This window comes from Psammomys obesus, unplaced genomic scaffold (genome assembly GCF_907164565.1).
Source record: "Psammomys obesus unplaced genomic scaffold, mPsaObe1.curated_primary_1811, whole genome shotgun sequence".
NCBI classification, from domain to species: Eukaryota; Metazoa; Chordata; class Mammalia; order Rodentia; family Muridae; genus Psammomys; species Psammomys obesus.
In genome coordinates this window covers 265014-288074 of record NW_026596117.1, presented here as the reverse complement: position 1 = coordinate 288074, position 23061 = coordinate 265014, and the positions used below count along the sequence as shown (strand labels likewise).

The window sequence follows — 23061 nt, the reverse complement described above, 5'->3', positions numbered from 1 at the left end:
TATTTGTGGAAAACAAGAATGAGTAACAAACCTATCGTGCATTAAAATTTAAAGGGGCAAAAGAAAAACACACAAGCAAAATACAACAAAGTAAAACGTAGTTGACAGTAAAAAAATTTTAAAAGAATCACTATCACATTCTTTCAGTTCTTTGTTGCTATAGAATCAAAGAGCTTTTCAAAATCGTCTAATAAAAAAAAAGTCAAACCTCTTTGAGCTTTGATTCCATCCACAAGACACAGTGATTGTGGATGAAATATGTTCACCATCTTCAAGAACAGCCCTTACTACCTAACGACCTGTGGCTTGGGAAGTGTGTCCTTTACACTTATATCATTGCATAACAAAAAATTCCTGTTGTATAGTGCCTCATCTCATTATGGAAAATTCGACAGGCTGGAGAAAATAAAAATCATTAATAATGTCATCAAAACAAACCCCATCAAAAATAAACTCTGTTTTTCTACCTTTCCTTTCTACTCTAATTCACATTTCTACACAGGAGAGGTTCACTACCAAGCCACGTTGTGGAACATTTTTCTCCTGAGATGACGGCACACCTATTTCTGTGGTTGTAAGTGCTTCTCTTTTCAGCACAGTGATTCTTTCCCATTCTACTCGCTTTAGTGAAATACTGAGCTCACCAGTCACCGATACTGATCTTTGTATCACAGTGAAATCTATTTCAGACTTCGGTTCTTTGTTCTGGAAGTGCAGTGTGACACTTCCGGCTCACCACCCTGGTTGGTTCTCAGATCTCTCTACTATTTACTGTGTGGATACATTTTGTTCTTTCCACAGCTGGAATTAGAACTAGTGATTTTCTAGAAAAAAAAACTGGCTTTTTTCCAATATCCGTAATCCCAGTGGCATTTCTCAGTCCTATTTAACTTAACTTTTAAATGTTTTTCAGTTTTAATATTCAGTTTACTGTCAGTAGGGTATTGGTGTCATTTTTCTAGTATGAATTTCTTGATATTATTAGGTATTACCCAAAGCTATAAGGAATATCATCTTTTAAAAATCAAGTAGGCAAACAAATAAACAAAAATAAAATCATACCACAACATACACACAAAAATATGAAATGTCCAAACATCTTGCCAGAGCTGCTTTCTTATCAGGACTTCTGTGACTGTTAGGGCTATGTAGAGGAATTTTAACCCAGTAACATGGCTGCTCTTATCACTTCCAGAGACTTTCTAGGTCTGTGAGATCTGGCTGAAAAGCAGACATGCCCTTAACACACACCTCAAATTCATAACAACGAAGGTAATGTTGGTTTGTAGAAGGAAGGTTTGTAGAAGGAAGCAAACATGTTTTAAAAGTGATGACTAATTAAGATGCAGACAAAATGATGAATCAGAGAAAGATTTGACAGAACAGGATATGCCTAATTCTCATGAGAACAGAGAGGAAACAAAGGCAACTTAAGGACAGCAGTGCAGAAGAAGAGAGACAGGGACAGAGGGAGGAGGAGAGAGGAGACAGTTTTACAGAAACAGTTGTACAGTGACATGTTGCAGAAAAAGGGAAAGCTGAACACAGGTGGAGACAGAATAAACAAGAGAATGAGAAGGAGCCAGAAGATTAGAACACACTGCTAAAGTTAGTTTTAGGGCAAGCAGAACAATTCAGGCAGAAGTAAGAGAAGCTCATTTGAATCAGTGAGCTTGGAGAGGAGTTTGAGCCAAACAGCTGAGTTGAACAAGCCAGCCAGAGATCAGAAAGAACTAGAAAGGGTGAGCTTATTCAGCATTGAGTCTCAAAGGCTAAAAATATTCTAGGCCTAGGTAAGATTGTACAAAGGCTAGAAGCTTCTAGATTGGTAGATGGAGACAACTGGATAAGGTAAATAAAAAATGCTTTTACATCTGGAACCCACTGGACATAGGACAGGGTGAGCATTGCTTTGTACTTTGGGAGAAGGTTGTTAACCTCTTTGTGTTTCAGATTTTTTTATCTGTAAAGTTAGGCTAACAGTTTCCTTTATAGAATAGACAGAGCATTAATTGGGATAGGGTCTTTAGAATCATTTCTTGACACACAGAAAAAAAAACTCAACTGTTGTTAAACATTATTGTTTAATATGTCAGAGCTACTTTAAGAGAATTGGTTTTTGAATAGCTTAAGAAAGTGGAATTGTGTGTGACATGAGAGGTCTAAAACTAGCGCTCAAAAGTAAATTTATAACCTGGATGTGCTAACATATGCCCACGAGAGAGAGAACTGGTAATAAATGCTTAATTTATTAAACTTTGTGACAATTGCATTGTGTAGCTAGACATGATACATACACATTCAAGATTTTTGAAAATGTAGAAAATTGTTAAGACCAGGTAACATAAAACCATTATTTAGTAAGGAAAAAAAAATCTGTAAAAAAAAAAAAAATGCACAGTGGAAAAGCATGTGCTTAACTAGTATTGTTTTTATAAAAAGAAAACAAAAAAAAATTCTCTTCTAAATCCAGTCTAAGTCGCTGAATCTTAAATAAAAATTTAAAGTCTTATAAGAACCCATGAAGTCAATAAATGAAGATTTCATAAAATGCTGGTTAAGAATTTTATTTTTCAAGATTATTTGGTTGAAGTCACTTGATGGTAGAGTCTTGTGCCTCATAATCAATGCACTGTGCTCATATCTAGGAACTGTGGGAGCACATGGCCAGCTATTAATATTTTCTCTTATAAAGCACCTTCCTATAGACCCAGCATGCCTAACTGTCTTTCTTCTGGTCTCTGATACTGACAACTTCCTCTCTGCCCCCAATGCTACTTCCAGAAACATCTCAGTCTTCCCCTCATCTTAGCATGAAAGCCTAAGGAATGGAATTGGAATCCCTAGAGGGCACATAAATGCTTGATGGGCATAGATGCCTGTCTGTACTTCCACCCTTAGATGACAAAGCAGGAGGTCCCAACAGCAACCTGACTAGTAAGACAGGGTACATCTAGAAGTTCTTGGTTTGACCAAGACCCTGACGCAGTGCATTCAACGAAATTACTGAGGGTCATTCTTAACATCAACCTGAGCTTCTATATCCACACACACTTGCATGCATGGGCACAGACACACACGTACCCACATATATGCAAACACACACACAAAATAGAAAAAAAAACGAGTAAAGAAATGGATTTTAAATAATAGGAGTACCAGGCAGCAATGATCTGCATGCATTACTAGAAGATGACTTTTCACTAGATACCGGTCTTGGCAGCAATCCAGTCACGGTAGGCAGTCACTTTTGTGTAGACCCCTGGCTTATTGATTTTGCCGCATTCATCTCCCCAGCTCACTATGCCAACAAGGTACCAGATATCTCTAGAATTGGGATGCACTAGTGGTCCTCCGGAGTCACCCTAAATAAAGCGAAGAACATTCATCATTCTGAAGGTTCCTCTCAGACAGATTAGCTACAGGCAATGATGTTCCAGATGACGTTGTGATTTATTGGTGCTTCATTGAGATCCAGGAGAGATGTGTGATTTAAATCCCTATGCATTCCTAACCTCTGTTAATACTGATCAACATGTATTCCCTGCTTCTCTTTTTGAGAATTTGAAAGTATGAACTGAAAAGTTACAAACTAGTTCTTGAGAAAGTTTTTAGGAAATTCAGAGTTTTGTATCTGAGAAAATAGCAAGGACTTTATTCATGAGAGATAAAATAAGAGTAGTTTGAGACTGGCCTGATAATCTTTTTCTGACCTATGGCTAAAAGAACACACTGTGATTTGAGACAACCCAAAATTGTGCACAATTCTACCACCTACTAACTCTAAATGCCTCCATTTTCTTATCTGTGAAATGAGAATAACAGTTCTTACATCATAGTTATAATGAGAATTAAATGAATTAGTACCTGTGAATTTCTAGGACAAAACTCAATTCAGAGAAAATCTATCATCAGCATTTATTGAATACTTGTAAACACAGGCTACCTGTAGGAAATAATCACCTTAGAGGGTGGCTGACAGGACTGTCAAAGCACACCTAAATGAAGAACAGAATGAACTCCATAATCATGAGCTTAACAAAATGTTAAGCTCATGTTGTTGATATACTATGTGGTCCTTAAGAATGATTTCCAGACCTACCTGGCAAGCGTCAATTTTGCCTTCCATGTAGCCAGCACAGAGCATCGTGTCTGCTATCCTGCCCCCGTAAGCTCCCTCAGCATTGCACGTGTCCATGTCAATAATTTTAACAGGTGCTTTCTGAAGTAACAATGGGGATTTGCCTAAAGGAAATCAACATGTCAGCAAAACAGCCTCCGGGAACCTGGGAACCTGATAAGCATGGTCAGATTACAGGTGTGTATCACCATACTCAGATTCATTTGAATCTTTACTGCTGTCTCCCATTTGTGACCTCATCAAAACAGTATTTGGCTTGGGCAGGCTATTTCTACTAAAGAAGAATAAACCTATATTTAGTCATTTCTGATATTAACAATAGTCTTCTATGCATACGGCTGTTATTTGACTCTTGCCCCTTTTAAGGATAAACACACTTCTCTCTCCCTCAAAATAATGAAAAAGAAATGTTCAAAATATTCATTAAAAAAAAAAAAAAAAAACCACCCTTCAAGTGTTCTCGAATGTTTTCCCCCTCGTTCTTACACCACTGGTCCAGATATTTTTTTCTGTTAGTTTCTACAGGACAGATAATTCCTACATCTAAACTGCTCTCCTTAGAATGTTTCAAACCCTCGCAGCTTGCAAGGACCTGTGCAGTCTTTCCTGAGAGGTGGCCCGAAGGGATCGGGCACCCAGAGATAAAACGGTGCTCTCCACACCCTTCACTCTGCGCTTGTGTCTTATGCTGTGCGCTTCACCCAACTCACTATTGTGTGAGAGTGCTCCCCATCCTGTAACGACGACTCCTTCCCCTGGTAGAAAAATCTGTGTGGCTTCCGGCAGACACACCCGATGGACATCGTTCTTGAATGAAACTCTTCCGGTGAGCAGGACAACTGCGATATCGTTGCGATGGTCCCACGTAACGTAGTCCTCATGAATAATAACCTTTTGAACGTAATGCTGCATGTAGGGTGGGGTTGCTTTAGTGCCAAAGCTAATAGTTAAGTTTTTTGGATTTTTTGTCCTAAGGGAACAAAAAACACATATGTTTGTATTTAGTTTGAAATGACAGAAAATACCACAGTTTATAGCACATAGAAAGTCTTCATCTGCCATGTTTCATGGCATCAAGATTTCCTTGCAATGACAGAGTAGATTTTTTTATTTTGTTTCATTCCCATGGCAATGACAGAGTAGATTTTTTATTTTGTTTCTGATTTATCTATTTTATCTGTATAAGTATTCCGCTCGTATATATTTCTGTGCACCACACAAATGTTTTGAGCACTTGGAGATGAGAAGATGGTATTAGATCCCCTGAAACTGTAGTTATGGACAACTGGGAATGGCCGTGTGGGTACTAGGAACTAAATTCGATACCTCAGCAAGTTCTCTTAACTGCTGATCCATCTCCTCAGCTCCATGTAGTCTGCTTTTCAAATTCATTTTCAAAGCACCTTGTTTGAATCACTTCACAGTACACTAGATATAGAGATACAGTCTATGCCCTTTAAAGGGCTTAAATTTAATGCACGTTAGGCATGCGCACAGGTAATTATAAGTGTTTAAGTCTTATGCACATAATTAATGAGACTGATAAATAGAAGGAAATAAATCTGCATGCTTATGGGAAAGGAACTTTTTACTTCTAAAGAACACAGAATTTTAGGCTGAATCATAGTTGCCTAGGTGAACATAAGACTTGGGTAGCCATGTGATAGGATGGAAGGAGAGAAGACATACAATGCGGTGTTTTAGCAACTGCCAGTGTTAGGACCTAAAGCATAAAGTGTTGAGAAATAAGACTCATGTTTGGAAAAAAAGTATATAAAAAATCAACAGCATAAAAATCAATAAAAAAAATGAATGGCTTTTCCTATCTTTACTAGTAAAGTAGGAAACTCTGAGATAAGCTTCTCAGGAACTGGCCTTTCAAACAGGCACTCAAGAGGAAGGAAGACAATTGCCTAAGACAAAGACTGCCCAGCTCCTTGGGGTTTCCTAACCTTAGGGAACCTTACTTTTGAAAGCAGTGAGCCGCTGTGAGCAGAAATCGTTCACCAATGAGTGATGCCCCACAGTGGTGTCTACCGTTCACTCTGAGACTCGCTTGCCATGGCCATTCTCCTTCGTGGGCAGTGGAACCTCCCTTGATTCTGTCATAGGTTGCTGACATTCTTGGTCGTCTCCCGCAGCCTTCAGAAACAGTCAGTTTGGTTTCATTAAGAATGGCAGCTCAGTATCGAAGTGGATTTCCTAGTAAGAGTAACAGGGCCTGTCTCTGACTTGAACTCAGTGGCTGGCTCTTTGATCACCTCCCCCTGAGTGGGGAACAGCCTTGCCAGAACACAGAGGAAGACAATGCAGCCAGTCCTGATGATACCTGATAAGCTAGGGTCAGATGGAAGGGGAGGAGGACCTCCCCTATCAGTGGACTTAAGAGAGGGGCATGGGAGATGAGGGAGGGAGGGTGGGATTGGGAGGGAATAAGGAAGGGGGCTAGAGCAGGGATACAAAGTGAATAAACTGTAATTAATATAAAAAAATAAAAATAAACAAAAGAATAAAAAAGTATTTGTTGACAATATAAAAACTGCACTGAGTTTTCAGCAGTTCTGGTTGGTTATAGCCGATGCTGTCACATCCAACACTGAATAGGAAAAAAATCATTCATACAGGAAACACCAGCAGGCACAGGAATCTCTCTGTAAATATTATCTTTATTTCCTCAGATGGAGGATGAGATGAGAGCCATTTTCAAGCCATTCTAGCTCTTTCTGAACTCTCATTCAGTAGTTCAGCTCAATTCTTCTGGCCTAAACTCCTCTCCAAGATGACTCATTCAAATTGGATTCTCTTAGCTTATCTTGGCTTCTAACTGGCCTCAAACTAATTGTGGCAATATGTTTTTTAATTAAATTTTTATTTTTTATATTAATTACAGTTTATTCACTTTATATCCTGGCTGTAGTCCCTTCCCTTATTCCCTCCCAAGCCTTCCTTCCTTCATCTCCTCCCATGCCTCTCTCCAAGTCTACTGATAAGGAGGTCCTCCTCCCCTTCTGTCTGACCCTAGCTTATCAGGTCTCATTAGGACTGGCTGCATTGTCTTCCTCTGTGTTCTGTCAAGGCTGTTCCCCACTCAGGGGGAGGTGATCAAAGAGCAGGCCACTGAGTTCAAGTCAGAGACAGTACCTGTTACTCTTACTAGGGAACCCACTTGGATACTAAGCTGCCATGGGCTGCATCTGTGCAAGGGTTCTAAGTTATATCCATGCAGGATCCTTGATTGGACTACAGGTCTCAGAAGAGACCCCTGTACCCAGATATTTTGGTTCTGTTACTCTCCTTGTTGAGCTCCTGTCCTCTCCAGGTCTTACTAACTCCCCCTTCTTTCCTAAGATTCCCTGCATTCTGCCCAAAGTTTGGTTATGAGTCTCAGCATCTGCTTTGATACTCTCCTGGATAGTCTTTCAGAGGCCCTCTGCGGTAGGCTCCTGTCGTGTTCCCTTTTTTTCTCCTTCTTGCAATGTCCAACCCATTTGCCTTTCTGAGTGAGAATTTATCATCTTACCAAGAGTCTTCCTTCTTGCTTACCTTTTTTAGGTATACAGATTTTAGTATGTTTATTATATATTATATGTCTAGTATCCACTCATAAGTAAGTATATACCATGTATGTCTTTCTGCTTCTGGAATACCTCACTCAGGATGATCTTCTCTAGTTCCCACCATTTGCCTGCAAATTTCATGATTTCCTTGTTTTAAATTGTTAAGTAGTATCCAAAAGAGGCTCAAGTACACCACAAGGACATTTGCTCAACCATGATTGTAGCATGGTTAATATTGAGTGTTGCTGTTTAGATTACCTCATGCTTGACTGAAAAGGGATTTGAAAACTTACGGCTATTGATAATCTTCTCAGCATCAACCTTATTGATTTCTGAAATAGAGCAAAAAGTCCACAGTAAATTTAATCTGGGCAATAAGGATAGCATTTCCCTCATACCAGAGGGTCCAGCAGTAATTTAGCATTAAAAAGAAAGTATCATAGAAAAGAAAGGACTGGCTTATTAGAATTTTTCTTCTGTTACATTTGAATACATTGTATTAAAGTACCATATTCATACCATATTCATAAGATATAATGAAATTACATTTTCATTAACTGGAGCTATAATCCACATCGTGTATTATCAAAAATTGGGACTATCTTCTCTTGAAATAAGAGTAAGTTCCATAAGTGAATCTGATCCATCCATGTCATATATAAAAACAACTTCTAAAAAGGTGGCAAGAATTAAAAGTGCAAATCTAGTGTTAATTTTCATACATCAAAGAAAATAAGAACAGTACACAACATCACTTACCATGTTTACTAGATGTATTAATATCTACTGTAAAATGGCAAACCATCCCTTTTTGTTCTAAGAAGCTACAAAGTGTAGCACTACTAGGAAATGAATGAATCTCTGATCTAAGATGATATTCATTTCAAATTATAGTAAAGATAGTTCTGTGCTTGGTGTTTCTGTCATGTCCTAGGCACAAAATGATACAGACACTGCTCTCATCCATAGGTAAGCTTACCCATGAGCTTCAGAGACCCAGAATCCATAGTCAGGGATCCTGAGTGGTTCTCTAGCATCCGATATAAGATGCTTTCAATTCTCCTTCTTAAGTTTTCCTTCTCTGACAAAGGATCCTTAAACACCAGCCATATATGGGCTGTCACGCTGTTGTTATCAGGACTGGGGAAAAAATGTAAAGTTTTAATACAGTGTTTAATCTACCATTTCCTCCTCTGATCTCTCATAACTTGTTCTTGTCCCCTCTTTATGGATTTGTACAGTAACATCACTTTAGATGAAGCTTTCAGTTTGCCATATACCTACATGTATGTGCCAACTGAATGTATACAGCTATGCTATGCATCTTGGAGGACATGCAATTCTATATATCCTTAAGAAATAGAACTAGCCTGAGATACCAGGAAAGATGATCACCGAGCTGAGACACATCTATGCATTCGTCAGCCATTTATTGGACAATTGCTATAGATGTGCAACTTTGCCGAGCTTCACTGAGTTATTGCTGAGGCATAGCTCCTACACTCTAGAAATTTTCAGACTTTTATAAGAGATAAGGCATATGTGAAGAAAATTGCAACCTATGAGGCAGAAGTGGCAATGTATTTATCTTAGCTAGAGCTACTTGGAGGAGTTACACATAATTCTTACTTAGAGTTAAAGAAAAAGTTCACATAAGCATTGATATACAACAGGACATTAAGGTACTTTTATTACTATTTGATCATCAAACTGAACTTTTCATCAAGCTGATATAGGAGAGCCAAATCATAGAGTAACCGTTGGTAATGACATTAATTAGCATTTATTAGTTAGTGCTTTGTTACACTTTGTTATACTTTGTTGTAACATTTATTGGTGTATGTTTCATCACCTTTACTGCTCTACAGTAAAAGGATTGTTATCTGATTTTATGAACAAGGACAAACACAGTACCTGAGAGATTATGTAATGTAGTCAGGGGTATGCCACTACAAAAGTAGGAATTTTACCTAGTGCAGATGATAGATCCTATACTCTGAATTCTTTACACTACACATTGTTACCCTATGCCTTCTTGCCCAGTCTCTGGAAGATTTGCCTTAGACTGAGAAGGTTCTTAATGCTAGCCAGTACACAGCGACAATGACAAAATAAGTAAAACTGACCTTGAAGTAATTTGACTATGGTGTTCGAGGAAGACTTATGTGGCTTAGGAAATAAGCGACAAGCTGAAAGACTTAATAATGGATGTATAGATATTACATGTTATCCCTTGGGAGAGTGTCTGGAGGAACTTTAATGTTGTGTGTATAAACCAATAATTCCAAATTCATGTGAATTTGGTTTGTGTAGCTGTACATGCCAAGAGAGGCAGTGTCCTGTGGCCTCTTCTTTACTTTGTCTGGACTCTTGCTACCTACAGACACCTGAATTCCAAGCATGTGTAATAAAACAAAACAGAAACACAAACACACACACATACATTAATGCATATGTGTACTTTTTCAGTCACCTAAGGGAGTTATGTGGGCCCTTCAAATCAGTCTAAGTTTTATATTTTGACCCAATAATAAAATTAACCCCAGGTTAATGCTAACAGGAGCCTTAATCTATTCTACAGTTCTAGGAGTCCCATGAGCCCAGGAACCTGGGAAGAAAGGTGAACATTAGGGTCATCGGTCAAAGTAAAAACAATGTTCACTTTCATTTCAAATGTGTTTATTTGCAAATATTTCTACACACACTATTTTTTAATTTTTTGTCTTTATTACTATTATTTATTACAGTTTATTCATTTTGTATCCTGGCTATGGTCCCTACCTCATCTCCTCCCAGTTTCACTCCCCCTCCTTCTCCCTCCCCCATGTCCTTCCCCTAGTCCACTGATAGGGGAGGTCCTCCTTTCCTACTATCTGACCCTAGCCTATCAGGTCTCATCAGGACTGTCTGGATCCTCTTTCTCTGTGTTCTAGTAAGGCCACCTCACCAGGGGGAGATGATCAAAAAGCAGGCAACCAAGTTCATGCCAACGACTGCCTCTGCTCTCCTTACTAGGGAACCCACATGGAGACTGAGCTGCCCATAGTCCTAAAGAAGCTAAACAAGGAGGACCCTAGGGAAGAGGCTTAGTCCTCATTCAGAAGGGAAAACAGGATAGACATCAGAAGTAGGAAAAGACAAGGAACAGAGCAGGAGCCTTCCATGGGGTCCTCTGAAAGACTCTGCCCATCAGGGTATGGAAGCAGATGCTGAGACTCATAGCCAAACTTTGGGCAGAGTGCAGGGAAGGGAATCTTATGGAAGAAGGGGGGGATAGAAAGACCTAGAAGGGACAGGAGCTCCACAAGGAGATCAACAGAGCCAAAAATTCTGGGCCCAGCAGGTCTTGCAGAGATTGATGAATCAACCAAGGACTATGCATGGAGAGGACCTAGCCCACTGCTTAGACATAACCCATGGGGAACATACACTAGTTTTTATATTGCATAGAGGTTTATGACAAAGACGAGAAAGCTATTGTCATTGATATTGCATAAGACAGAGATAGACTAATGTGGTCATGTGGCTCTCTTAAAGCTCTGGTGCTATTAAATTATAAAATCTGGGTTCAAGTTGAACAGTGCCAATGCTAAGGCTCCCTCTGATACTCTTTTCTACACTAAACCTATGTGCAGGGAACAGATAATTCTTTTTTATGACGTGTGAAAGCCTTTTGTGGCATCAAAGCCTGATACAGATGTGATTTTTTTCCACCCTATTTAAGAAGCGCCCCAAGATCAGTTTTAAAAGACAGTTAGCTGACAATTAGAAAGACAGGAGAAAACAGAATCTGTATTTTTGGTACTCATTAATAAAACCAAGAGAGGAGCAAACAATTGGCTTAGAGGGAGCATCTAATGGTTGTGGCTATGAATACTTAGGAAATGAGAAGGATAAGACAAATGTAGTTAAACCATCCATGTATTCCCTTAAACCTAATGAACTCCACCATAAAGGCACAATTTTTGCTTTGGTATTGAACAATTATGCTGACATGTATGATAATGTCAGTGCTTAATCATGGTTGGCAGTGGCTGTGACATACCAGAAGATTCTGGATTCATCTTCTCTGGAGTACTTGAAGTATAATAATATGTATGATATCTTTGTCTTTTTTTTTCTGTTGATTAGTGATAGCTACTTACAACAATGTGATGATCTGAGAGTTGATATATTGTCTGTAAATGTTAGAACTTTGAAAGGCATCGACCATCTGTTAAGAAAAAACATACAGTTAACCATGAAATTTCAATAATATATTTATACTTTAAGCAGTTAACAGATACAAAAAAAAATCTAGCTTACTTTAGTCTCGAGGATTTTACTGAGGAAGTTACTTTCTAGTGATGTTTCCCTTTCATAATTTCTGTCATATGGAATATTCAGCACTTTAAAGCTACCTTGATAGTAGTAGATCCTGTTTTCTGTGAGATAAAAAAAAAAAGTTCCAAGAACCATTTAAATTAAATGTACTTCATATCAAGACACAGATTGCACAGTAATACAAAGTAGTATGTATTATGCTCATTAGATATTGAAAGCCCCTGGTGGGCATTTCTGGACTGACTCAGTAAATAAGTGTTGTAGAAAGTGGCTTTAAAACCAGTAATAGAAAACAGAGGGAGAATTATGAAGAAAAATAACACCTTTTGTCTTTGTGTTTGTGTGTATGCACATGAATAGTTTGTGTACGTGATATACAAATGTGAACGCATATTTGAATGTGAGAGTTGGGGTATGCAAGTGCCCCTGCACATGTGTGAAAGTCAGAGGGCAACTTCCAGTGTCAGTCCATACCTTCTACAATGTTTGAAGCAGGGTCTCTCTCTCTCCCTCTCTCTTTTTGCTACAGTGTATTCCTGGCTAAATGGCCAGGCTTCCGAGGATTCTCTTCTATCAGTTTCCAATCTTTCCGCCTGAGTACTAGGACCACAGATGAACACTACTAGATCTGTCTTACCTGGGTTCTGGAGTCTGAAACCCGTTCCTAATAAGTAGAGGATTGTTCCACTGGGAAACCTCGCCATCTCTAATAGGGTCATTATTGATACAGAATGAACTATATATAATGTAATGGCCTCTGTTTAGAGTAACCATTTAACACACATAGATTTTAAAAGTTGCCATTCATTAAATGTTACTACCAGATGATACTACAGAAAAAATCTTAAGCACACTAATTTTTCAAGAGAAATATAGTGTCACAATTATTAGGTCATTTGCCTAATATTACACATCAGTTAAGAAGAGCCAATGATAAAAACTCAATCATCAGAGACTTGAAATTTTTTTTCATACAAGTCTTTGACTTGCTTGGTTAGGGTTACACCAAGGTACTTTATGTCATTTGTGGCTATTGTGAATGGTGTTGTTACTCTAATTTCTTTCTCAGCCCTTTTGTCTTTTGTATACAGGAGTGCTACTGATTTTTTTTTTTTGAGTTAATTTTGTATCCCGCCACTTTGCTGAAGGTGTTTATCAGCTGTAGGAGTTCCCTGGTAGAGTTTTTGGGGTCACTCATATATACTATCCTATCATCTGCAAATAGTGATAATTTGACTTCTTCCTTTCCCATCTGTATCCCCTTGATCTCCTTTGATTTTCTTATTGCTCTAGCAAGGACTTCCAGCACTATGTTGAAGAGATATGGAGACAGTGGGCAGCCTTGTCTTGTCCCTGATTTCAGTGGGATTGCTTTAAGTTTCTCTCCGTTCAGTTTGATGTTGGCTATAGGCTTGCTGTATATCGCCTTTACTATGTTTAGATATGTGCCTTGTATCCCTGATCTCTCCAGTACTTTAAACATGAATGGATGTTGGATTTCAAGTCTCTGAAGAAAGAATTAGAGGAAGATATGAGAAGATGGAAAGATCTCCCATGCTCATGGCTTGGCAGGATTAACATAGTAAAAATGCCCATCTTACCAAAAGCAATCTACAGATTCAATGCAATTCCCATCAAATTGCCAACACAATTCTTTACAGACCTGGAAAGAAAAATTCTCAACTTCGTATGGAATAACAAGAAACAGAGAATTGCTAAAACAATCCTCTACAATAAAAGATCTTCTGGAGGTATCTCCATCCCTGATCTCGAGCTGTACTATAGAGCAACAGTTATAAAAACTGCATGGTACTGGCATAGAAACAGAATGGTGGATCAATGGAATCGAACAGAAGATCCAGAAATAAACCCACACACTTATGGACACCTGATTTTTGACAAAGATGCCAAAATCATACAATGGAAAAAAGATAGCATCTTCAACAAATGGTGCTGGTCCAACTGGATGTCTACATGTAGAAAAATGAAAATAGATCCATACTTATCACCCTGCACAAAACTGAAGTCCAAGTGGATCAAAGACCTCAACATAAAACCAGACACATTAAATCGGCTAGAAAAAAAAGTGGGGAATACCCTAGAACTCATTGGTACAGGAGAAAACTTCCTGAACAGAACACCAACAGCACAGGCTCTAAAAGCAACAATCAATAAATGGGACCTCATGAAATTGAAAAGCTTCTGTAAAGCAAAGGACACTGTCATCAAAACAAAGCGACTGCCTACAGATTGGGAAAGAATCATCACCAACCCTTTATCTGACAGAGGACTCATATTCAATATATATAAAGAACTAAACAAGCTGAAAAGCAATAAACCAAGTAATCCACTTAAAAAATGGGGAACAGAGCTAAAGAGAGAATTCTCTGTAGAGGAATATCGAATGGCAGAGAAGCACTTAAAGAAATGTTCAACCTCATTAGCCATTAGGGAAATGCAAATCAAAACAACCCTGAGATTTCACCTTACATCCTTCAGAATGGCCAAGATAAAAAACTCAAGTGACAACACATGCTGGAGAGGTTGTGGAGAAAGGGGAAACCCTTCTCCACTGCTGGTGGGAATGTAAACTTGTACAACCACTCTGGAAATCAATCTGGCGCTTTCTCAGACAACTAGGAATAGCGCTTCCTCAAGATCCAGCCATACCACTCCTAGGCATATACCCAAAAGAGGCACAAGTACACAAAAAGAACATTTGCTCAACCATGTTTGTAGCAGCTTTATTTGTAATAGCCAGAAGCTGGAAACAACCCAGATGCCCCTCAACTGAAGAATGGATGCAGAAACTGCGGTACATCTATACAATGGAGTATTACTCAGCAATGAAATATAAGGAAATCATGAAATTTGCAGGTAAATGGTGGGACCTGGAAAGGATCATCCTGAGTGAGTTGTCCCAGAAGCAAAAAGACACACACGGTATATACTCACTCATAAACATACAAGATAGAATAAACCCACTAAAATCTGTACATCTAAACAAACTAAGCAAAAGAGAGGACCCTAACTAAAATGTTCAATCCCCATCCTGAAAGGCAAAGAGGATAGACATCAGAAGAAAAAGAAAATAGGAAACAACCTCGGAACCTGCTACAGAGGGCCTCTGAAAGCCAGAAGAAAACAGGAAACAACCTTGAAACCTGCCACAGAGGGCCTCTGAAAGCTTCTGCAGTATAGAGTGTCAAAGCAGATGCTGAGCCTGATGGCCAACTGATGGGCAGAGTGAATGGAATTTTATATAAGAAGTGGGAAATAGTAAGAGCTGGAGAGGACAGGAACTCCACAAGGAGAGCAACAGAACAAGATAATTTGAACACAGGGAACTTCCCAGAAAATCATACTCCAACCAAGGACTATTCGTGGAGATGACCTGGAACCCCTGCACAGGTGTAGCCCATGGCAGTTCAGTGTCCAAGTGGGTTACATAGTAATGGGAAGAGGGACTGCCTCTGACATAATCTGATTGGCCTGCTCATTGATCACCTCCCCCTGAGGGGGGAGCAGCCTTACCAGGCCACAGTAGAGAACAATGCAGCCACTTTTGATGAGAACTGATAGACAAAAATCAGAAAGGAGAGGAGAACCTCCCCTATCAGGGGACTTGGGGAGGGGCATGCATGCAGAAAGGGAACGGAGGGTGGGATTGGCAGGGGAGGAGGGAGAGGCTTATGGGGGGATACAAAATGAATAAAGTGTAATTAATAAAAAAATTTAAAAAAAAAGAAAGAAAGAAGACCGAGTGAGAAGCTATCAGGAGAACGTGAGAGCAGAGGTCATCTAAGGACCCCTCCTACATTAAAGGACAGGCACTCAGTATGACAAGACACCAAGCACCCCAATGGCACAGGCTTACAGACTGTCAGAAAATAAACAAGTGCTAATTTGGAAAAAAAAAAAAACTCAATCATCTAACTCCAAGGCCTACAATTAATATGTTATATTCCTCAATTTTCACAGATGCTAATCTAATTGATATATATCATATCTTATATATAGTATAGATAATGTCAAGAGACATTTGCTATTTTCAAAAGATAATTTCCAGTAAGAGTACTAAAGATCAACAAAATAACTAACAATAAATGCTGGTGCCGATTTAAGGGAAAAGGAACCCTCATTCACTATTGATGGGAATGAAAATTAGTGCAGTAGCTCTGGAAATCAGAATGGAAAATCCTTTTTGAAAATCTACCATATGGCCCAGCTTGACCACCCCTTGGCATATGCCCAATGGGCTCCACAGACATTTGCTCTGCAATGTTCATTACTGTACTCATGATAGCTGGGAACTGGAAACAACCTAAGTGTCCTTCAACAGATGGATAGATAATATAAATGTGTTACATGTGCACAATGAAATATTATTCAGCTGTAGAGAAAAGTGAAATTTTCAGGGAAAGGGATGGACCTAAGAAATATTATATTGGTGAGGTATCCCAGACAGACGAAGATAACAAATGCCACATGTTCTCTCTCATCTGAAGTTGCTGGCTCCATATCTTCAGATGTGAGTATATAATATAGAGTAACCGCAGATACCAGACAAGCGCAGATATGACCCCATCAAAGAAGTTTCTCTTTACAAGAAATGGAAGCTATCACGGAAAACCACGATTGGATAAAATTAAGAATCCAACAGATCACAGAAAGGCCAGCCTGAATGCATACATCCATATCACAGTTCCTGAATCTACGGCTCAGAAAACATAGGGTGTGGAATAGGGTGTGGAAAGGTTGTTAGAGCCAGAATATCAGGAAGTCTGCTGTGAAACAGTCTTAGACATGGCTGCATGCAGGGCCTGCACAAGTCTGCATGACATGGGATCTTAGAGCTGAATGGAGAATTGGCCACAGGTCTCCATTCCTAAGCCAGAAGCTATCTCCAATGGATAACCATTTCCAAATGAAAATTCAGTTCTTTCCAAGGGAATCTCTCTGGGGAAACAAAACACTCCTAAAGAAGTTCATACGCTCACAGTAGATGTCCAACACAAAGTGGACTCAACAGCATCTTTGGAAGTTCTTCATTAAGTCAGGACGTTTTTGTAAACATATTGACACTTTTCATGGACACTGTGACTTCCGGCTTTGTGCTTTTATGGGGTTCCTGTGTGGGGGAGCATGTGTTTCTCTACGTTTACACTTCTTGTGCTTCTTTTCTTTACTTCTGTGTCTTGTTTGTTTGTTTGATTGATTTGTCCTATTTTGATTTGTTTGATTTTTATTTTATTGTGATTCCTTAGATGTCCATTTGTTTCTGATGTATTTAGTGTATATTATATGAAAAATCTTTTACAAGAATGTCAATGAACACGTTAACACGAAGATTTCATGAGTCCCCACCCCTAGACAAGAAGTACAGGCATCAAACTAATAGTTGGAAGAGGGATAATTAGTCCTTTAATTGCTCATCCAATACACAGTAGTCAACCCTGACACCATAAATGTATATATCCAAAAAAAAAAGATATACTCAGCAGGTGGTATTTATATATTTGTGTATGTGTGCATGTGCATGTGTGTGTAACAATAATAATAAAAGAAAATGGGGCTATATAAAGGTAGGAGACATAGGAAGGGTTGAAGGAAAGCTAGCTGGAAGAGGCTGGAGGAGCAAGGGGAAGGAGGTAAACTAATAAGATTCTATTTTAATAATGTCTAACATTTTTAATCTATTTATTGCCTTTCTTAATAATAAACAACTAGCTGAAATATCAAAATACCTTGAATTCTCTTCTCCAAATACAATAATCATAAAACTTTAATTACAAAGTTAACAAACATTCCACATGGCAGAATAAATTATTTTGCTTGTCTATCAGTTATCTGCTCACTTGTGTTTAACTTGATATTCATTCTTGTACCTGAATGGATGAGGAGTGTTTCCACAGTACATTTGTAAATGCTAGTGATTCTTTCTTGCAGGACCTGAGGTCCCTAACGCCGCTATAGAGGGAGATAATTCATAGATTGCGATTGCCTCTTTATATATCGCAGTAATAGAAATAAACAGCACAGCGAGGAGAAATCAGTGCAACTGTACACCAACCTACTGCAAGAAAGTGAACTAAGAGTCCGATCATTAGCCCAAGGGCTGCCAACACGCCAAGCACTCCGAGGATGATTCTCCACCGGGGGGAGGATTTGCGGGATACTATGGCTGTTCTGCAAATGAAGGACATGAAAAATACATCATAAAACAGAGGAGGACACTGCAGCCAGTCCTGAAGATACCTGATAAGCTAGGGTCAGATGGAAGGGGAGGAGGACATCCCCTAGCAGTGGACTTAGAAAGGGACAGGGAGGAGATGAGGAAAGAAGGTTGGGTTTGGGAGTGAGGGAGGGGGCTATAGCTGGGATATAAAGTAAATAACCTGTGATTAATATTAAAAAATATAAAAACCATACTAATTTCTCAGATCTGTACTACTTTATTCTACTGCCTGTAAAATGCCCACAATTAGGTGCAGAAGTATTAGAAGACGTCGAAGAAAAGAAGGGAAAAGGTTAACAAGATGGCCCAGTGGGGAAAAAAGTGCTTGCTGATGAGCACCGTGAACCCACATGGTGAAAGGAGATAACCCTGTCCTGTCGTTTGTTCTGTAATGTTCACTTATGTACCATGGAGTGAACACATAAGCCTGTGTGCATATGCATGTGTTCACATGTGCGTGCACACACACACACACAAATAAGTGAAATGTAATAAAAATCTTAAATAAAAATAGAGGAAAGAGAAAAGATTAAAAAGTGCTTCCCTTGACTAGGGAATGGGCATAGGAGGAAAAGCTCGAGGGAGGGTAGGCCTGGGAGGAGATGAGGGAGGGGGTCACAGCGGGGATAGAAAAGTGAATAAATTGTAATAAATATATACATAAAATTAAATTTAAAAATAAACAGTGCTTCTTTCCTTAAAAGTCTACACTATGAAATGGTCTTTCTTTTCCCAACTGTAAAAGCATTTTTCCAGAATATTCTTGCTGCTGTCATGCCTACTGTTTGGGGGATCTAGTTCTTTCCTGTTATCAATGGAAAGAAATAGAGTTAGTATCAGTCAAGAAAGATATCAGACAGGAGGGGAGGAGTTTTTAATGGCTAACACTATCTAAACAGTTTGAAATATGATCACGCTTCAATATTATTACCACATTCACAATACACATGAAGATATCAAGTCCTATATTGGTGAGAGCTGTGTCTGTCCCTATTATTCGCTTATTGTTGTGGTATAAATAGATCCTTTCTATAAGAGCATGTGGCAATAGATCTAAAAGTTGGGTACGTATTACGTTTTATAGCAACCTATGTGGCTGAATGACTTGGACTAAATTGAGATTAGAATCTACAGGAATTTATCAAAAAAAAAAAAGTCTGGGCAGACAGACAGTTTAGGGAGAAGGAAAACAACATGAGATGCTCAAAGAATAACTGGTGGTTGTCGGTATAGTTCTTGCACCACATTGAGTGATGAATCTGGCTCTTGGAGATAATGTGGGTTCAGTGCATGTCAAACAGCTCGAGGTTCTGTGGACAAACTGCAGTCTAACTCCACGCCCTTGTTATGCCCTCAGTTATTTTGCCTGATATATTACCCTCTTCTTCTCCCAGTGATCTGTCACTCAAACATCATCTTTTTATTTTAACATCTTCTCTTCCCTGGCATCTTCTATCATGGCCAACCCTCTTATGGTCGTACATTGAGAATACATTTAATTTTTACATGTCGTCATTTTCCTTCTCATCATTAGCATCCTGTGGCCGAGGGCTGCATCGTTGTGTATTGCTTTTTATACTCTGACCATGGTCTGGAACCTAGCATCACAGATACTTGTAGAGCAAGCAGATGAATGAAAACAGGCAGATCAGCAACTGCCTCTTGGAGGATACAGTGAGCAAAGGGATTCAGACTGTTTACGACTTGTAGCTTTATCCTCTCAAAACTACGAACATGGAAGCTTACAGTGCTTAGAAAGAAAAACACTGGCAGGCAGCACACATGACTACAACTGAAAAAAGATAAACATAACAGATAAAGACAACCAGAACTGAAACTATTATAAATGGTTGGGATGGAACAATGGGAGCCTGGGGGATGATATGAAGAAGGGAAAGAAAAATAAAGAATTTGAGAAGATTTACAGACTAAAAATATTTGCCCGAACTTGGGAATTACATTAAGAAAGGGGAAGGACTATGTTTTAAATGGGAGTGCAAACTGAAGCCTACAGGAGATCATTTGAGGAGTAAAAAAAAAAAAAAAAAAAAAAAAAATCAGTCTTCAAACTTGGGAGTGGAAGGACTTACAGAATTCCAGCCCACAGCAGACACTCATTGCTGACGACTGACTAAAGAACCACATGGTAGGAACTGGGCAAGCAACCACACGCAGAAAGAATAGAGACTGTTAAATCGGATTGGTCTGTGAGAGGGTTTTAAAGCTTCACAAAATTAGAATTTCTCTTTCCAAGGTAAAATATTTGTTTCCAGTCTAACAGTGATCATGTTGTCATAAGCTTTTAGTGTGTCTCCTGAGCTTTCCATTCTAAGAGCTTGGTGGCTCTTAAAGCAGTTAAGGCTTCAACCTGCCTACTGACCACTTACTCAGCTCAGAGCTCCCAGCTCCAGCTCTGTGTTTCCCACTGAAGGGTCCCTAGTCTCACCCCACACCCTTTGCTTGTCTGTCTTCCTTGAACATTTACAAATTATTATTGTTCTAATTGTATCTTAATTTCAGATTAATGTTCATGCTCCTTCTTCTGATTAGCCCTGTTTAGAAACTTATTTCAGAACATGTTTTTTGTACACTATAGATATTTAACTTTTCTATCTCGTTTGGTATATATAACTTATAGTCTAATAAAAGCACAAGATAGTTACTTCTATTAAACCTTTGACAAACAAAATTTCTTACTGTTAGTTTAGCCTTTGGTTTGAAGGAAAATATTAAAACAGGTTTCTTCTTATTGATATCAGCCATTGAAATTACCACAAGATACAGGATTTTATATTTCATTTCCTACCCGTGTCCCACCGTGATTGTTTCATGTCACTGATCAGATATTTTTTCTGAGTTTTAGCTGTCTTTTGCAATCATCTAAAAGCATTACAGACTTAATTAATTAATTAATCTAGTGCTTAAATAAGTGCTACCAAACACAAGAAAACTTCTCAAGCACAAAAGAAAAATCATCCCACTGTTAGCCAGCTTCTGATATTTGGCCATATATTCTTTAGGAAAATCTCATAAGAGATACTTTCAGATGATATGGAATACAATACATATTTGCCGTGAGAACTATTGAGCATGAACTTCTCACTGTCATGTTCACAAAGCTCTAAAACAGATTGCTCTGGATTTTTTTTCTATTCTATAGCCTGTGCCTAAAGCTAAGAAAACATTGAAAATGATGACATTTGATTTTAAAATGTACTTCTACATCTGATGCTGTTTTCAGTGCATGCAACCATTCATCATTCAAGCACTTACATGCATCCCAAAGTTCACCAGACCTCCTTAAAGCCACCAGCACAATCAACCACATTTCCTAATCCTTCCAAGGTCAGTAATGTACTTGTGCAGTGTCTTACACTGAGAAGCTGAGTACCTTATTAGGGCATGAGCCAGCCTAGGTAAATCAAAATTCTTGAAACAGTGGTTTAATCCTGTTACTTTTTTCTTAACTTAGGACTTCACACAGGTGTAAACTAGTAATGGAGAAAGAATGAAATGCACCATAAATCAACTCTGTCATCCACCCAGAATAAAGGTGATAACTATTTACAAAAACAAACAAAAAATCCAATCATACTGGATTTTTTAAACTTAAATTTGGTTGATGCCCCTTTTATTGATATGTCAGAGATAATGAAAAATGATAAAAATTAATGTCATGAATAAAATAACATCTTTAATACAAAACAAAAGCACACAATATTTTTTTAAATCAAGAAAGATGATCTTAGTATACTCTATCACAATTATTACATCCATTCTAACAATACATTTAGAATTACAATGGATGTTATCAGTATAGATATGATGTTGGGCTGATTTTACCTAAATATAAAGATTCAATAACATACTTCAGAAAAATATTAATGCAAGATATACATTTACATCTTTACAGAGAATATCCACGTAGTAATAGTACTGTGAAACCCAAGATATTTATGAATGTATGGTAGAAAGCATGAATTAGTCCACAAATACAGAGTCCATGGTCATCGTCATTACTAGCTACTATTTCATATTTAAATCACAAGAAAATAAAATGTCACCGCTATTGCCTCTTTACTAGACAGTAGTCACACAGTCACCCCGTTTTTCATTCACGGGGTGGTAAGTTACATGCCCCTTTTTGAAGCAGCCCTCAAACCAGCGCTTAGCACCTTAGATTGCGTGTTTGCGACAATGTGTCTCCATGCTGCAATTTCAAAAAGCTGTCAAATCACTTTATATTCTCCACCTAAATATAATTATGCTGCCACAGTCCTTACAGTGAGTCTCAAATGGCGCAGGCAGTAAAATTCTACTTTGTCAGAGTTGCAGGCAGGCAAATTACTACTTACCTATTCATAACGTGCTGACCCAGTGATTGCTGGCGTTAATATAGAGGGAACCTCTGCACTCCTTACGTGTTGATAGTGGTTCTCAGGTACATGTGCTAGCTACTAGGACAGTTGAGACTTTAAGGGCTGGGTGCAATAGCGAGTCATTTGAAAGAAACTTGTTTAACGGGTGTGGTAACAACCGGGGATCTTCAGCTTAAAGGAAATAACAAAGATTGTGTTTGAATTGAATACTTAGAATAAAAACTACGGATATAACCTGGCCATCAGAAAGACCCACCCAAAAACTCCCACCACACTTTGGTGAGTCAGTGTTCTGACTCAGGAACTAACCATCTTTTCAGCACAGACTCTCCCCAGAGTAACACACAAGCTCATTGAAACATTCTAACAAATTGTTTAGGTATAAATCATCTTTTTTTCTTTAGAATAAAACAATCCTATGGA

At 38.6% G+C, this 23061-nt stretch overlaps 1 protein-coding gene across 1 annotated transcript; it reads right to left on the bottom strand.

Annotated features, from left to right (window-relative positions):
* Positions 1 to 3203: 3203 nt before the first annotated feature.
* On the bottom strand, positions 3204 to 22622 carry LOC129692692 (transmembrane protease serine 11B-like protein). The gene is made up of 10 exons (XM_055629166.1): positions 22615 to 22622; positions 18095 to 18210; positions 12004 to 12122; positions 11844 to 11911; positions 8678 to 8838; positions 7992 to 8030; positions 6109 to 6283; positions 4852 to 5111; positions 4103 to 4245; positions 3204 to 3365 (listed from the first exon to the last, which is right to left on the bottom strand). Exons 1-10 carry the CDS (start codon positions 22620 to 22622, stop codon positions 3204 to 3206), a joined length of 1251 nt encoding a protein of 416 aa, XP_055485141.1.
* Between the last annotated feature and the right edge of the window lie 439 nt (positions 22623 to 23061).